General features: G+C 41.7%; 1 protein-coding gene across 7 annotated transcripts in view; it reads left to right on the plus strand.

The window, feature by feature from the left end:
* Positions 1-16,548, plus strand: part of FRYL (FRY like transcription coactivator) — a 460,530-nt gene that overhangs the window by 389,925 nt on the left and 54,057 nt on the right. For all 7 annotated transcript variants that reach the window (XM_073608470.1, XM_073608466.1, XM_073608467.1 and 4 more), the window contains 7 exons: positions 1-62; positions 175-360; positions 2,751-2,952; positions 3,041-3,162; positions 6,175-6,362; positions 6,762-6,856; positions 9,473-10,080. The exon at positions 1-62 is cut by the window's left edge and continues 42 nt beyond it. In XM_073608470.1, the coding sequence (XP_073464571.1) occupies positions 1-62; positions 175-360; positions 2,751-2,952; positions 3,041-3,162; positions 6,175-6,362; positions 6,762-6,856; positions 9,473-10,080 (1,463 nt within the window). The remainder of the gene's footprint in view (positions 63-174; positions 361-2,750; positions 2,953-3,040; positions 3,163-6,174; positions 6,363-6,761; positions 6,857-9,472; positions 10,081-16,548) is intronic.

Genomic DNA, 16,548 nt, shown 5'->3' on the forward strand with positions numbered 1-16,548 from the left:
TCATAGTGTGAAAGTAGAGTGGGGGGGATACCTTCATCTCTTGCTGCACGCCATCTTCATTGGTAATGCTGGTCACTTCTACTCACATGTTACTTATGTGCTTTCAAGAAAGATCAGCAGATCTAATGACAAATATTATGAAAAATGTTTTAATGTATGTTTTATGGTTTATAGGGTTTGATCATTACCATCCTGAGGTGTATGAGCATTGTAAGCGCCTCCTGCTACATTTGTTAATCGTGCTGGGACCCAACAGCAGTGTGCAGAGTGTGGCATCTATTCTCCTCAGGAACAGAGAATGTAATGAGCCACGAGTGCTAACTGTCAAAAGCAATGCACATCTGGAGTACTCCTTCACAGGTAAAGATACATTGGGGGTCTTGGGCATTTATCAAGTAAATTAGCAACACAGTCAGTCGCAGATCAGCCTGTCACTTGTGCAGCAAAGTTTCTACAACAGTTTTGCAGTTTGATTGCAACCCATGCAATTATGCTGTAAATGCCTTGCCCCAGTGACATGACAGGCAGTCTTAAAAAAAGTGAAGGGAAATCAAAACAGTCATCAGTGCACAGATGTCCACATTGGGGAATTTTCCCTCTGCATGTGGTCACTGCTGAAAATAGCAATTCTACCATTGAACAATGTGCAGCTCTTTAGCAACTGTCCCTGGAACAAATTTGCCCACCTTAGGCAAAGAGCTCTAGCCATGAACATGATGCGATCCTGCCTTGATCTGTCTATAGACAGCAGCTGAAATCTTCACACAAAAGATTTAGAGGGAAAAACTGATCAGAGACGTTAGAATCAGCTTGTCTGATTAGTAGTGTTCTTCAAAGCTGGCGCTATCTGCTTGCATTTTCCTTCTCCTCTACTTTAATTTCCAGTTCTATTATATTTGCTAAAAATATTATTTAATGTTTTGCTGTAAAGTGAATAAATTCATGTTGAGCATATGATAACAATAGCCCTAAGTGGAGCTCACCATTTCCTAAAGCGGAGTTCCATCCAAACTTGGGGGGGGGGGGGGGGGGAGTACCTGTTTTTGACAGGTACCCACCCCCACTTCCAAAAGATGTCGCCACAGCGAGATCACACGGAAGGTCGGCCCCCCTCCTCCTTTCCCTGCCGCCGGGCCATTCAGAAAGCGCAGCTGTCTTCACGCATGCGCAGTAGGGAACCGCCTGTGAAGCCGAAAGGCTTCACTGCCGGTTTCCCTTACCGCGCATGGCGGCAGCAGCACCAGAGAGCTGATGGAAACATCGGCTGGGGTGCCAACATCGTTGGATTTCAGGACAGGCAAATGTCCTAATATTAAAAGCCAGCAGCTACAGTATGTGTAGCTACTGACTTCAAATTTTTTGCTGGGGGGGGGGGGGGGGGGCACTTTAAACATGCTTGGCAAAATTATCAGTAAATCCAGAGGTATAGGCAGCAAAAGTTTTTTTCTTTTTTTTTTTCTTTTTTTTTTTTAAATGCTTAAAGCCAACCCTCTTCTGCTTCCTAGTTTTTTTTACTTAACCCAGCAGGGCTGAACAAAAAAAAAACTGATCGCTCAGGAGGAGCCGCTATATTAACAATCCAACTATCTCCCCTGCTGTGCTATTGTGTACAGACGGGAACGGCAGCCCACGAACCCCCCCCCCCCCCCGCATTTAAAGCTTCCTTAGTTGAATGCCTTTCCTTTATTCTTTAACTTTCCCCTTTACAATGCCCTGTTCTTAGGAAAGGTAATTTACATCATCTATTTTACACTTATGGGTGGCACTGTTTACAGCTGCTAACTGTCAGACAGGTACGTCATTGACAGCTCTGGTTTCCCCTAAGGAGAGACAGAGTTTCCTGATCCTGTGATCAATATGTTAGCTATGACATTATGATCCAATGCAGACTAAAGGCTTAGTCACAAAAAATAAACCTTAGCCCTGGCTCAAACCAGTGTGGCTTTGAAATCCCACTACTGCATTGCGATTTCAAAGCCGCAGATCAGTGCGATTTGGACTTCCCGATTTTATTGCGGCTTGAGATTTCATTTAACAGGAGTCAATGCAAGTCACGATGAAATCACAAAAAAGTAATGCAGGAACCTTTTTAAAAAGTCTCTGCGACTTGAGTCGCAACAATTTGAATAGTTCCATTGCTGGCAATGGGGTGAGATTTGTCATGCGATTTTGAACGGCCAAATCGCATGACAAATCACACTGGTGTGAACCAGGGCTTAGCCTATTTCAAAAATAAAATGAATGTAAACATTTGTCAATCTGTAATAAAAACAAAACAAAAGTTTTGTATGAAAACAATGTACCAAATAGAAGACTTATTTGTCATAAAAAAATACATTAAAAATAATTAGAATTCTTGGGCCCATCGGGGTCTTGACTCCAAGGACGTTTCTGAGATTGCTTGATCATAATAACTTTGATATCCTTACTTATCATACTGCTTTGTTCTTGCGATCGGTTTGCTTTTATGTCTGTGGAAAACTTTGTAAGGTTTTCTATTTTTGTTAACGAAAATTTATTATGGGAAAATAAAAATATTTAGAAATGCAAAATAGTCATAGAGATATAATCCAGTTAACCAGCATATACTGACACTGCTAAATTTGGCTTTAGCTTCCAATTACCTCTGTGCACCAAAAGATTAAGCAGTATTAAGGGGGAAAAAGTCCTGAATGATGGACATTTTAAATGCTTACAAGCAAGCTGCATTTACATAAACATATGCTGAAATGTTTGCTTCCTATCTGCAGGTATTAATGATTTTATACCAGATTACCAGCCTTCCCCTATGACGGACTCAGGGCTCAGCTCAAGTTCTACCTCTTCAAGCATAAGCTTAGGAAATACAAGCACTACTGTTCCCCACCTCCAGACCACTATCCTCAATGAGGTGGATCTCACTGTAGAGCAAGATGAGAAGGTGAAAACCCTCATAGAGTTCATTACATCAAGGTATGTCTTTAGCTTTTTCCTATGCTTGACAATATGCTCTGTAAATGTTACCCTTTCCTTTTGACCTCATTTGTGCATTGTCTTCTAGGAAAAGAGGGCCTTTGTGGAATCATGAAGATGTTTCTGCAAAAAATCCCAGTATTAAAAGTGCTGAGCAACTTACAGCATTTTTAAAACACGTAGTCTCTGTTTTCAAGCACTGTAGATCAGGTGAGTCTATTGTAGAGTTTCAAACTGATCAGATACGTGGTTAAGTTTTCTACAATTGCCCTAAGTTTCTGGCTCCTGAAACGATGTGGATAACATGTACATGTACAGGCTTCTTGAGGTGGCGGCATTTATTTTCTGTTGGCGCTTACATTGTAAATTGTGCTAAGGTTTGCTTTACACTCTTAGGTTTTAAGACAAATATATGACATTTTCCCTTGCAATATTTAGTACCAAACACAACAAGTAAGTTGACTTGAAACACTCCTTACACCTGCTCACCTTACAACTGCAGTTAGTTGTCAGTTCTATCTAACACTAAGGCTGGGTTCACACCTAAGATGGCCGCAGCTCGCAGCAGGAGTCCAGCGCGTCCCTGTTTTCTGTTTCAGGGATGACTTTTTGCCTGAGTTCGGCCCTGAAATGGAGCCAAAGACGCACAGTACTCCTGTGCAAGCCGCCCTGAAGATATGTGAACCTACTCCATAGAGAGCAGGGCACAACCTCCTGTCATGCGAATTTGATGCGGAGAAAACTGCATCCAATTCGCACTATTGTGAACCCAGCCTTAAAGTGATTCTAAAGGCTTTCTTTTTTTAAAAAAATACTCACCTGCTCTGTGTAATGTTTTTTCACAGAGCAGCCCAGATCCTCCTCCAGGTCCCCCGCCGGTGCTCCTGACCCCTCCTTCCTGCCCCCAGAGCAAGCAGCTTGCAATGGGGGCACCCAAATAGACTCATTCCCAAGCCATAGAGCCACGTTCGGCCCTGCCCCCTCTCTCTCCTTATTAGCTCACTGGCCATGATTGACAGCAGTGGGAGCCAGTGACTCACGGTGCTGTCTCAGCCAATGAGGAGGGAGTGTCCCTGAAGAGCTGAGGCTCTCGTGCACATCGCTAGATCGAGATTGGGCTCGAGTAAGTATTGGGGGGGGGGGGTGGTCTGGGGGGACTGCTGCACAGAGAAGGTTTTTTATGCATTCTATGCGTGAAGGTAAGAAAAAGCTGGCCATAGATAGAATTTCGAATGAAAAAATTTAAGAAGAACCTTACAAAAAGTCTTACAACAAACTTTTGTTTGTTGTTTAAAACAGTTAGTTTTCTTTTAACATTTGATTTTGTAAAGCATGGGCTTTCCTGAATGAAAATGACATTATTATAAAATGTGTTTTTTCAGGAAAAACTTTCTATCCAGCTCTTTCTAATTTTCTCGTCAGTGTGGTTGAAAACAAATGGTGATTTGACCTCACTAATGATTAGAAAAGCAAATTAACTTGTTTTTTCTTAGAGCCTTCTTTCCCCAATAATTTTTGTTCAAAATTTTACCCATCTGTGCCAGCTTAAGGGACATATTTATTCTGCTCATAAATACTATAGATGGTGCTCGATAAACTATTCCAAATGTTTCAGTTTTGCACTGGTTGTAGCCATGTGCTTAGTTTTATCCAAAGTCCATGATTAAGGCTGGGTAGGATGTACTCGCATCAAGATGTAATTTACAGTTCATCTATAGCAGGAGTCTCAAAACTTTTGAAACAAAGGGCCAGTTTACTGCCCTTCAAACGTTAGGAGGGCTGGACCGTGGCCAGTGGGAGTAGAAAATGCCTTGGCATCGGTGGGAGTAAACAATGCCATAAGCTTGATGTTCAGTGGGAGTAAAAAAAAATGACAACATTGGTTTCAGTGGGAGGAATAATGCCCTATCATTGGTGTCAGTGAAAGAAGAACTGCTCCATCGTTGGTGTCAGTGGCAGGAATAATGCCCCATCATTGGCATCAGTGGGAAAATTAGTTACCTATATCTGGTGTCAGTGGAAGGAACATTTCCCCTTTGTTTGTGTCAATGGGAGGAAGAGTGCCCCATCATTGATGTCAATTGGAAGAATATTACCCCATCATTGATGCCAGTGGGAGAAATGGTGCCCCATGTTTGGTGTCAGTGGAAGGAATATTACACCATTGTTGGTGTCAGCAGGAGGAATAGTGCCCCATCACTGGTGTCAGTGGAAAGAATATTACCCCATTGTTGGTGTCAGTGGGAGGAATAGTGCCCCATCGTTGGTATCAGTGGTAGAATTAGTTCCCCATCTCTTGTGTCAGTGGAAGGAATATTACCCCATTGTTGGTGTCAACAGGAGGAATAGTGCCCCATCATTGCTGGCAGGGAACTAATTTGCCCTCTATCTCTGGTGTTAGTGGGAGGAATAGTGCCCCATATCAGTGGAAGGAATAGTTCTCCGAGGGCTGGATAAGGGAAAAAAGGGCCATGTTCGGCCCGCGGGCCTTAATTTGGAATCCATTAATCTATAGCATTGACAGAACAAGCAGTTGACTATTGTAGTTACAAGTAATTAACTCTTTTATAGGTCTATACACTGTGTTATATAAACATTTCAATGGATTTTGAACATAAAACTTTTGTATTCAATTGGGAAAGGCTGGTTCTAGTAAGAAAAACAAATTTGCTTTTATTATCCTTTCCAGTAGAACTCAGCCTTGTTCTGTTCAATCAGTCAGTGCGTTTTACTCCTTGCCCACTGGATTTAGCTTATTGACAGTAGGCCTGGATAGAGAAGCAGAGGCAAAGCAATGACTTTTGTTTCTGTTTACCAGCCAGACTTTCTTAACAACTGTTATTGAAAATACAGCCATCTCATATACGGGCATATAAAACTTATATTGTCATTGCCACAAACTTATATTGCCATTGTTGGCAAGTTCAGGACAAGAAAAAAACAAGCACTACTTCTGTATAAAGAGGTGATTCTATCAGGAGTGTTGCTGGTCTGCTAGTTATGTACTACAGTTTCTGGTTAAGGAAGTCCATCTGATTTCTCCAATGCTTTTAAAGGCTTGTTCTGATACAGATACAGTCTACAATAGGCAGATATGGCACCTCTGCATAACCTGGGTAAAAAACCTTCTTTATGTGCATCTGAGTTGTTATATGGCGGAATGTCACAAACACATAGGTCTCTGTTTTATACAGTGGTAATTATTTCATCCTGTCTTTGTAGGGTTCCAGCTCGAGCACCATCTCAGCGAGGTTGCACTGCAGACGGCTCTCTCCTGCTCATCCCGCCATTATGCTGGAAGGTCGTTTCAGATCTTCCGGGCTCTCAAGCAGCCTCTCTCTGCACAGACCCTATCAGATGTTCTTTCCAGGCTGGTAGAGACAGTGGGAGATGCTGGGGAAGAAGCACAGGTAATATTACAATTTATGATGGATATTTATTTGTATGATACACTACTGGAAGGTTATTGAATATGATTCTTTGACCTCCCAGCGGTACATGTTCTGATCAGTTTGATGATATGACACTGGACAGTACATGTCTTGGTTGTAGATCTTTCTACCTTTATTACTTTGAATTACACATGGGGGAACTTTAGATTTTCTTCACCTCTGATTTTTATTTGTGCATGATGGGGTTTTTTGTCACTAAAGTCAATGATACTGTTTGCTTTTCTTCCATTTTTTTAACTCTTTATTGTACGTGTACAAGCTGTTTGCCACTTTAAATCTCACTTTAGTTTAACAGTGATTACGAGGATGAGTTGCATAAGTGAAATATTGATTTATTTTTTTTTGCATCTTTTCTAGGGTTTTGTCATTGAACTTCTTCTAACACTAGAGTCAGCTATTGACACACTGTCAGAAACCATGAAGCATTACGACCTCCTGACTGCACTTGCTCAGTAAGTTTGTTTGTTCCCACTCTAATGCCGCGTACACACGAGCGGACTTTACGGCAGACTTTGCCCGGCGGACGGGATTTCGTCGGACAATTCGATCGTGTGTGGGCTCCAGCGGACTTTGTTTTCTCAAAAGTTGGACGGACTTAGATTTGAAACATGTTTTAAATCTATCCGTCGAACTCGAGTCCGGTCGAAAAGTCCGCTCTTCTGTATGCTAGTTTGACGGACAAAAAGCCACGCTAGGGCAGCTACTGGCTATGAACTTCCTTGTTTTAGTCCGGTCGTTCGTCATCACGTACGAATTCATAAAGTCGGTCGAAAAGTCCGCCGGGCAAAGTCTGCCGTAAAGTCCGCTCGTGTGTACGCGGCATAAGGGTTCAATCTTATTTTGTGAGATTCTATTATCTTTTATTCCTGCCTTCATTAGAATAGTTCCCTTCTATTCCTTTTCCTGTGACAAATCAAAATTTTTGATTTTTCCCTCACTCTAAGTCCCAGTGACTCTGATCATCACTTCAAAGATTGAATCTGTCCGGTGGGGATACAGACAGCAATAAAAATCTAACTGAGGTTCTTATCCATTCTTACTCCATCCAAAACAAAGGAAAACAAATGGCTTTAGGTAGATTTAATAACAAAAACTCATCCCCATGCCTAATGCCGTCAGTGTTTTCTGTTTCTTTGTAGGAGCCAGCCTCTGATCTTTTGATTTTCTTTTTACTTTCTAGATTGGGTGGTGTTGCTCATTTCCCCTCCATTTCTTATCAGCCAGGATCTTTAGATAGAATTTCCATCCTTGCAGGAGGAAAGCCGAGAAGGTGAATGTTCCTTCTGGGCCTCTCCACAGTAAATTCCTACCAGATTACAGGCAGCATGGCAATGGGATCATTGTTACTTCTAGTATGTGGCACAGTGGCGCGCTTGAGATGCATTTAGAAAGCGTTACTAGCTGAGATAATACAAAAATCCATGCAATAAAAAAACAACACAGAGGGGGCATCTGGCAAGCGTTTTTAAATTAGATGCAAACACACAAAAAATGCTCTAAAAATATACTGTTAATGCATTAGGTGCATTAATGGGTGCTAAAATTTCTTTGCATGTCTATATGAGCCCTTACAGACAAACAAAAGACCTTCCTTGTAAAACATGGCAATACCCAACAGCTGTTTGGTGTATAAACCTTTAACAGAGGGGTGTTCTTTGTTATCATCTAGCATGCCCCATGAGTCTTGAATGCAGGGGTTTGCCAAAATTTTCAAAGGGCCAGTTTACTGTTCTTTAGACTTTAAGGGGGCTGGGTTGGGGGGGGGGTAGAAAATGTCCCACGCCTGACATCAAAACCTGTGGGTTTTTTAATATGTGGCTGCGCATTCATCAAAACGCATGTTCTATAGAGTTCAGGGGTAACCTGCTGAAAACACACCTAAAACGCAACACACCCAAACTATGTACTGCATAGATGTGAACTGGCCCTAAGTTGGCATAATTAGAACCTGATATTTATACCTGGTTTGGGCCTGCTGAGCTGCCACATGTGGGAAGGGAGGTGGCAGCAATGCAAAGCTTCCAATCTTTCACATATGCCTCTTGGAGTATGTTTCTTGCTTCTTTCACACTGTTGGTTTTTCTGATATTTAATTTCTAGGGCCTGTTTCTCTCAACCCATTACTACCACCCAACACTATATGTCCTCTTCTAACTATGTAACAAGAAAGATCTGAATCTTACCCGGACAAAATCTACTTTGAAACAAAAATTCATCCTAGATGTTATATTTTAAATTCACAGCTGTGACAAACTACTCGGCCTTTAAGGTGGTTCTAAAAGCTCAAGGTTTTTTTTTTTACCTTCATGCCATCTATGCATGAAGGCAAAAACACTTCTCTGTGCAGCAACCAGTCCCCACTAATACTTACCTGAGCCTGATCTTCCTCCAGCCCTGTGCACGAGAGCCTCAGCTCTCAGGGGACTCTCCCTCCTCATTGGTTGAGACAGCAGCGGGAGCCATTGGCTCACTCTGCTGTCAATCACATCCATTGAGCCAATGAGGAGAGAGAGGGGCGGGGCTGGGCCACAGCTCTGTGTGTGAATGGACACGCAGAGCAGCAGCTTGGGAGTGAGCCCACATGGGTGCCCCCAGAGCAAGCTGCTTGCTCTGGGGGGCACTCGGCAGGAAGAAGGGGCCAGGCGCAACGGTGGGGGACCCCCGGGAGAAGGAGGATCGAGCTGCTCTTTCCAAAACACTTCACAGACCAGGTAAGTATAACATGTTTATTATTTTAATGGAAAAAAAAAATCCAAAGCTTTACCATCACTTTAACCGATGCCTGAATGTGAATTCTTTACAAAAAATGTTTACTGTCAAATTCCAACATGTTACACTGGAAAACCCATAATAAAATCAGATTATTCAGAAAATATAGGGCCAGTTGAAATGTGATTAATATTAGGTTAGTTTCTTCTGTATGCTATGTCATTTAAACGCAGTCGTCTTTTTTTTTTTTTTTTTTATATATATATATATATATACATTTTTTTTTTTAGATGTTTTTACTTAAGATGATGTGTGTGATAGGTCCTTCTAATAATTGTTTTTGCCTTTTTGTTCTGTAGCACCTCATACCAAGAGCCAATGATGGGCAATAAGAATGCTGCAAACAGAAAGAGCACCGGGCAGCTGAATCTAAGCACAAGTCCTCTTAGTAGCGGCAACTTCATGGCATACTGTAACAATGCTAGAAGCAACTCTTTGAGGCTAAGTTTAATGGTTGACCGCCGACTGGACCGGCGGCGGAGTAACACACTGGATATAATGGATGGCAGGATAAACCATGGGGGAAGTTTAGCAAGGACTAGAAGCCTTTCCTCCCTGCGAGAGGGAGGGATTCATGATCTTCAGCCTGCTACTGATCCCACCAATCTCATGGCTACTATTTTCTGGATAGCAGCATCCTTGCTGGAGTCAGACTATGAGTATGAGTATTTACTTGCTCTTAAGCTACTCAACAAGCTATTCACTCACCTGCCACTGGATAAGTCTGAAAGCCGGGAAAAGATTGAGACGGTGCAGAACAAACTGAAGTGGAATAATTTCCCTGGTTTGCAGCAGCTTTTCTTGAAGGGTTTTACCTCCATTTCCACACAGGAAATGACTGTACATCTGCTCAGTAAGCTTATAACCGTTTCTAAGCACACCATAGTGGATCCGCCCCTGCTGAGTGGTGAGTGGTGATATCAATTCTGGGAGATCCATGAGACAGCCATGTTTGCCTATTAAATATCTGTTAAAGAAGGGGGGGGGGGGGGGAGACACACCAAGGCTTATCCAATTTAGTCCGGATTGAGAGGGAAGTTAAATGGCTTAGAAAGATGCCTACCCAATATAATAATCTGTTTATACCGTCAACCGAAGGTATCAAAAACTGTCAATTAGATACCCCGGGGTGGTAATTCTCTGAATACATATGCATATAAGAAAAAACGGGGAAGGATTCCCAAAGGTACTCTTCAAGGAGGAAAAAACGGTGTTAAACTAAATATCTTTATTGGTTAACCACAATATAAATTTAGAAAAATATAAATACACCCACCTCCAACACATTTAATTAAAATTAAGACGAATGTCTTAATATGACACAGGTGGCCACCACAGCCAATCATACACACTCTCATCCACCCCTAACTAGATTCTACTCATATACAGTCTCAAAAATTTGTATAATCAAAGAAAAAACAATTCAAAAAAGGTATATGAAAAATAGAAATTTCTTCAAGATAAGAAAATATATGAGATTTAGCTGAATTTCATTTCATTGCTCTGATTAAGTAAGGTGCATATGCATAAAGTGATATTGTCAGACTTCACCTCGAAGGAAAAGACAACAAGATGGAATTCACTGCATCGAAGGTCTGCATGGATACTTGTGAAGATTAATTAAAAAGGTGGGTGCATGGTCACGGACTGATTACATATAGGGGTGACAGATTTCAAGGTATTTAAATGGTTTTAGATCTGAGTATCCGTCCCCTTCATTTGCATGGGGGTAGATACAGCTCACCGTATTGATGTCTTGTTTCATGTCATTTACTACTTTTGATTCAAGTCCATGTATTTATAGCCCACTGGTCTCAAAGATGAAACAAAGACTTAGATCTTTAGTACGAATTAAACACAATCTTTGCTTCACCAAGCATCCAATATATTCATCTAGATCAATTGCCTTATAGCAATGTTTTCCAAGCGTCTGTAGGTCATGCAGACTATGCAGTAACGTCCGCTCTGGCTTCCCAGCAGATGTTCTGGGCATTCGGAGCATAAGCTTGTGGAGCCTCAGGTTTGGATAGAGGTAGTTGTATTGGTGGAAACATCCGTGTCCCCACCATGAAAGACGTGATGACGTATTGCTTACGCGTTTCGATTGTAACCAAGCTTCTTCAGAACATGCGCAGTGGCTCAAAGCATGTCCTTAAATATTCATGATATTGATTAAATAATTTACGAACGTCTTAGACACCTCTGTAGCACTGCAACCAATTAACCCGTCATTCACACACAGTGTACAGACACAGTATTTACAAGGCACAATCCCTCACTGCCAGCACCAAACAGTAAAATAATAAGAACACAATCTCCGATACAAACGTAGAGAGCCAACACCGAATGACCTATAGATTGTTACAGACAATTAGTTATGAACAAACGACTAAATACTACATTGAAACCGTCTTCGTTGTTCCAAAAATACTGATAAATTACACTCGTTGTTCAACCCCAGAGGTTGCATACTATTTAAATTGAAGATCCACATCTTCTCCTTTTGGTACCGTATCCTATCAAAATCCCCTCTTCTGGGGGGTAAGTTAAGCCTGTAAATTCCCTTACATTTGAGACCCTTTGGTTCACCTCCATGAACATTCAGAAAGTGCAGAGAGAGGGGACGCTCATCATCCTTCTTAAAGCGGAAGTAAACGCATCCATTTACCAGTTTCAAAAAAAGTTTCATTTCCGGCACGTGCCAGCAATGTAACACTCCCATTGGTTGTGCTCTCAACCAAACTGTCAAACCATCCAATGGCTGGTGTCATAACTGATCACATGTGCAGCATCATGGCAGTTGTAGATTAAACAGAGGCAAAGATGGCAGCTTCCTTGGCTGAAAACAATAGGGGGGTTTACTTACACTTTAAGTATACTTTGGACATGTTCACCAACCCTTATTTTAAGCTGTCTTTTAGTCTTGCCCACATAGTTCATTCCGCATGGGCAAGTTAACATGTAGATAACACGATCTGTGGAACAATTAACAAAGTTATTAATTTTATACTGTTTGCTACCATCAGAGTTGGTGAAAGAATCTGTTTTATCCACATACTTGCAGATATTACATCTTCCACAAGGAAACATACCCTTTAGGGGTGGAAGGTCAATAAGCCAATTTTGCTTTTTTGGTCTTTGGTATTCAGAATGGACTAAGCTGTCCTTCAAATTTGTGGCTCTTCTAGCTGTCAATAATGGTCGGTCACCTACGATGTTACCCAGGATTGGGGCCTCAGCTAAAATATGCCAGTGCTGACTGAGAATATTTTTTATCTGTTCCCACTGTGCCCCATACTTGGTAATTATTCTGATTGGGGCTTGTTTAGACACCTCTCAGTCTCTCCCCAAACTGTCGGACAGAAGATCCCTTCTGTTCTTCTGGAGGGCTTTTCTCTTGGCCTTTCTAATACAGGCGGAGGAACTGTTCGACTGGGATCCCCTGTATGAGCGATCTAGGATGATGGCTAGACGCTAACAATAGGGGGGGACACCCCAGGACTTGACTTTTTTTTCTTGAGGAATTGAACAATAATAGGAATATCCGGCTCACATTCTCCTTTGATCCTGAAGTTCATCCCTTCTTGGATCTTACCATCTATGTGAAAGAAGGTAGACTTCTAACGAAGACATTCAGAAAGAAGACTGCGGCGAATACCCTATTGTTAGCTTCTTAGGAGGAATTAGGAGGAACTGTTCAGACGGGGGTGATTTTCAAAATGAGGCCCATGACCTCTATGGGCGATTTCGTTATAGAGGCTATTCACATGCCTGTATTAGAAAGGCCAAGAGAAAAGCCCTCCAGAAGAACAGAAAGGATCTTCTGTCCGACAGTTTTGGGAGAGACCGAGAGGTGTCTAAAGCCCCAATCAGGATAATTACCAAGTATGGGGCACAGTGGGAACAGATAAAAAATATTCTGAGTCACCACTGGCATATTTTAGCTGAGGCCCCAATCCTGGGTAACATCGTAGGTGACCGACCATTATTGACAGCTAGAAGAGAAACAAATTTGAAGGACAGTTTAGTCTATTCTGAATACCAAAGACCAAAAAAAGCAAAATTGGCTTACTGACCTTCCACCCAGGGGCGGACTGACCATTCGGGCACTTGGGCACTACCTGTATTTTTTCAGAAATTTCACTTTTTCTTTGGTTGATTCACATTTCACCACGTATGAATCTCTGTTTATTTGATATATTTATGTTTAAGTCACATTTATATAATTTATGCAAATTTGCTTTTTTGCAACCTTAGCGCTGCTCTTATTTATTCACAGTTTTTGCTTTTTGTCTACAAGCTGTGATGGCTGCTAGGTTGCAGATTCACAGCGCAGTATTCCTTTAATTTTATTTTTTGTGAATGACGGGTTAATTGGTTGCAGCGCTACAGAGATGTCTAAGACGTTCGTAAATTTTTTAATCGATGTCATGAATATTTAAGAACATGCTTTGAGCCACTGCGCGTGCTCTGAAGAAGCTTGGTTACAAGCGAAACGCGTAAAAAATACGTCATTATGTCTTTCGTGGTGGGGACACGGATGTTTCCACCCATACAACTAACTACCTCTATCTAAACCTTAGTCTCCACAAGCTTTTGCTCTGAAAGCCCCGAACGTCTGCTGGGAAGCCAGAGCGGACGTTACTGTATAGTCTGCATGACCTACAGACACTTGGAAAACACTGGAAAACATAGCTATAAGGCAATTTATCTAGATGAATATATTGGATGCTTGGTGAAGCGAAGATTGTGTTTAATTCGTACTAAAGGTCTAAGTCTTTGTTTCATCTTTGAGACCAGTGGGCTATAAATACATGGACTTGAATCAAAAGAAGTAAATGACATGAAACAAGACATCAGTACGGTGAGCTGTATCTACCCCCATGCAAATGAAGGGGGCGGATACTCGGATTTAAAACCATTTGTTTCCTTGAAATCTGTCACCCCTATATGCAATGAAATGAAAATGAAATACAGATAAATCTCATATATTTTTTATCTTTATCTTTTTTTGAAGAGTACCTTTGGGAATCTTTCCCCGTTTTTTCTTCTATTAAATATCTGTACTGTGCTTCCAGCTTATCAGTTCTTCATTGTGATTGTGCTTTGCTGTTTTACTCCATTAAGCCTATTTTAAACTCAGACTTTTAAGCTGGCCATGGATGGTCGGAAATTCAGCAAGTTTAGCAAGGACCAGCTGTCCCATTTGAGAGGAGTCAACCTAGTGATCAACTCCTCTCAAACAGGAATGTTGAAAATTGTGTGTTCAATCAGCACATGCAGCCAAACAGCTACAGTGCTGATCAGTGTATTCTGGCAGCAGAGGAGTCCTGCTGTCAGAATACAATAGCGTGGCGTGGAGGATTCCTTCATCCACCTTATATGTGTGGATAAGGGAATCACTTTTTTATCTTTGTTTTTTTTTCGATCAGCTGTCTTGCTAATTAAGAAAAAAAAAATGACTCATCTATTAACAACTTTACCAATGGTAGGTGCCTTGTACTGATTTATTCTATTCAGCCAAGTTTTTAAATTGTACTACTTGACATACAGCTTGAAACCTGTATATGAAATGCCATAAAAAAAAAAGTAAAATGCAGCAATTTGTGTAGTACTTGTGCTAATTCTGTAGGTATAATAAAGCTGACATGGTTTTTGTCAATCTTTAACAATCTTCTTTCAGCACTGAGTGAACCCAGGTCACGCTCAGTGCTGAGCATTTGCCTTATTTACACAAAGTGCATCACTAGTTGTCCGAAAAAAAGTGACCGGAGACTGTCTCCCACATATCCATCTGCAATACACAGTGGAGACACAAGGGGTCTACTTAGAGCTCTGATGCTTCCATAGAGTGGACCTGTGACCTTAATAAAATGTAATTATTTAAAAATGCACATTCATTTTTTTACAGGTATATACATCAGCAGCACTTTTTGTATACTGTAGATTTACATCAGTTCCTGCCCTCAAGGAGCTTACAATCTAAGGTCTCAAACTCACATTTATTCATGCACATACTAGGGCCAATTTAGACAGGAGCCAATTTACCTACCAGCATGTCTTTGGAGTGTGGGAGGAAACCGGAGTACCCAGGGGAAACCCACGCAGGCACAGGGAGAAATATGCAAACTCTAGGCAGGTAGTGTCATTGTTGGGATTCAAACCGACGACCCTAGCGCTATTAAGCAGGAATGCTAACCACTTAGCCACTGTGCTGCCCGTGTATATGCATATTTAACACATACACATTATTATTATTATACGCGATTGATATAGGGCCAACAGTTTATGCAGAGCTTTACAATGTATAGGGGAGACAACACAATTACAGTACAGTTCAATGCAAAAGGTACAGGAGGGCCCTGCTCGTAGAGCTTTCATTCTAAAGGGAGGGGTGGTGGTACAAAAGGTAATAGCTGCAGAGAATGATTTGATGGGGGTGGCTTGGGGACAGTTGTTAGGAGGGTGTGGGATAGGCTTCCCTGAATAAATGAGTTTTCAGGGATCTCCTAAAGGTGGACAGGGTAGGGGCTGATCGGACATACTGGGGCAGGGAGTTCCAGAGGATGGGAGAGGCTCTGGAGAAGTCCTGAAAGCAAGCATGGGAGGAGGTAACAAGGGAGCTAGAGAGCAGAAGGTCCTGGGAGGAGCGGAGGGGACAATTTGGGCGATATCTGCAGATGAGGTTGGTGATGTAGCTGGGGGCGATGTTGTGGATGACCTTGTAAGTTATGGTTAGCATTTTGAATTTTACACGGCGTGGTAGGGGAAGCCAGTGAAGAGATTGGCAGAGAGAGTTAGCAGTCACGGTTCGATTAGTGAGGTGCATTAGTCTAGCACCAGCATTCATAATAGACTGAAGGGGGGATAGCCTGCTTAAGGGTAGGCCATTAAGGAGAGAGTTGCAGTAGTCAAGGTGGGAAATAATCAAGCAGTGAATAAGTTGCTTTGTGGTGTTATTAGTCAGGAAAAGTCGAATTCTGGAGATGTTGCGGAGGTTAAGGCGGTAGGATTTAGCCAGTGATTGGATATGGGGGCTGAAGGAGAGATCAGAGTCAAGGATTACACCCAGGACCCTGGCATGTGTGGAGGGACCAATGGTTGTGTTGTTGATATTAATGGTGAAGTCACAGGAAGGGGACCGTGAAGGAGGAAATATAACAAGCTCAGTTTTAGTAATATTAAGTTTGAGTAATTGTTGTGACCCATGCATATAGTTAATATGCTTGGGCGTACATCACACCCTAAATACACTTTGGTGTTGTCATAAATTGTGTCGAGGCATTAAAACTAAATAGATGAAACCGTAAAGATTTCTTTTTAGTACATGTCACTTATGTACAATTAAGTTCACCAAAACATACTTTGAAACCGG

This window comes from Aquarana catesbeiana, linkage group LG01 (genome assembly GCF_042186555.1).
Source record: "Aquarana catesbeiana isolate 2022-GZ linkage group LG01, ASM4218655v1, whole genome shotgun sequence".
Classification (NCBI taxonomy): Eukaryota; Metazoa; Chordata; class Amphibia; order Anura; family Ranidae; genus Aquarana; species Aquarana catesbeiana.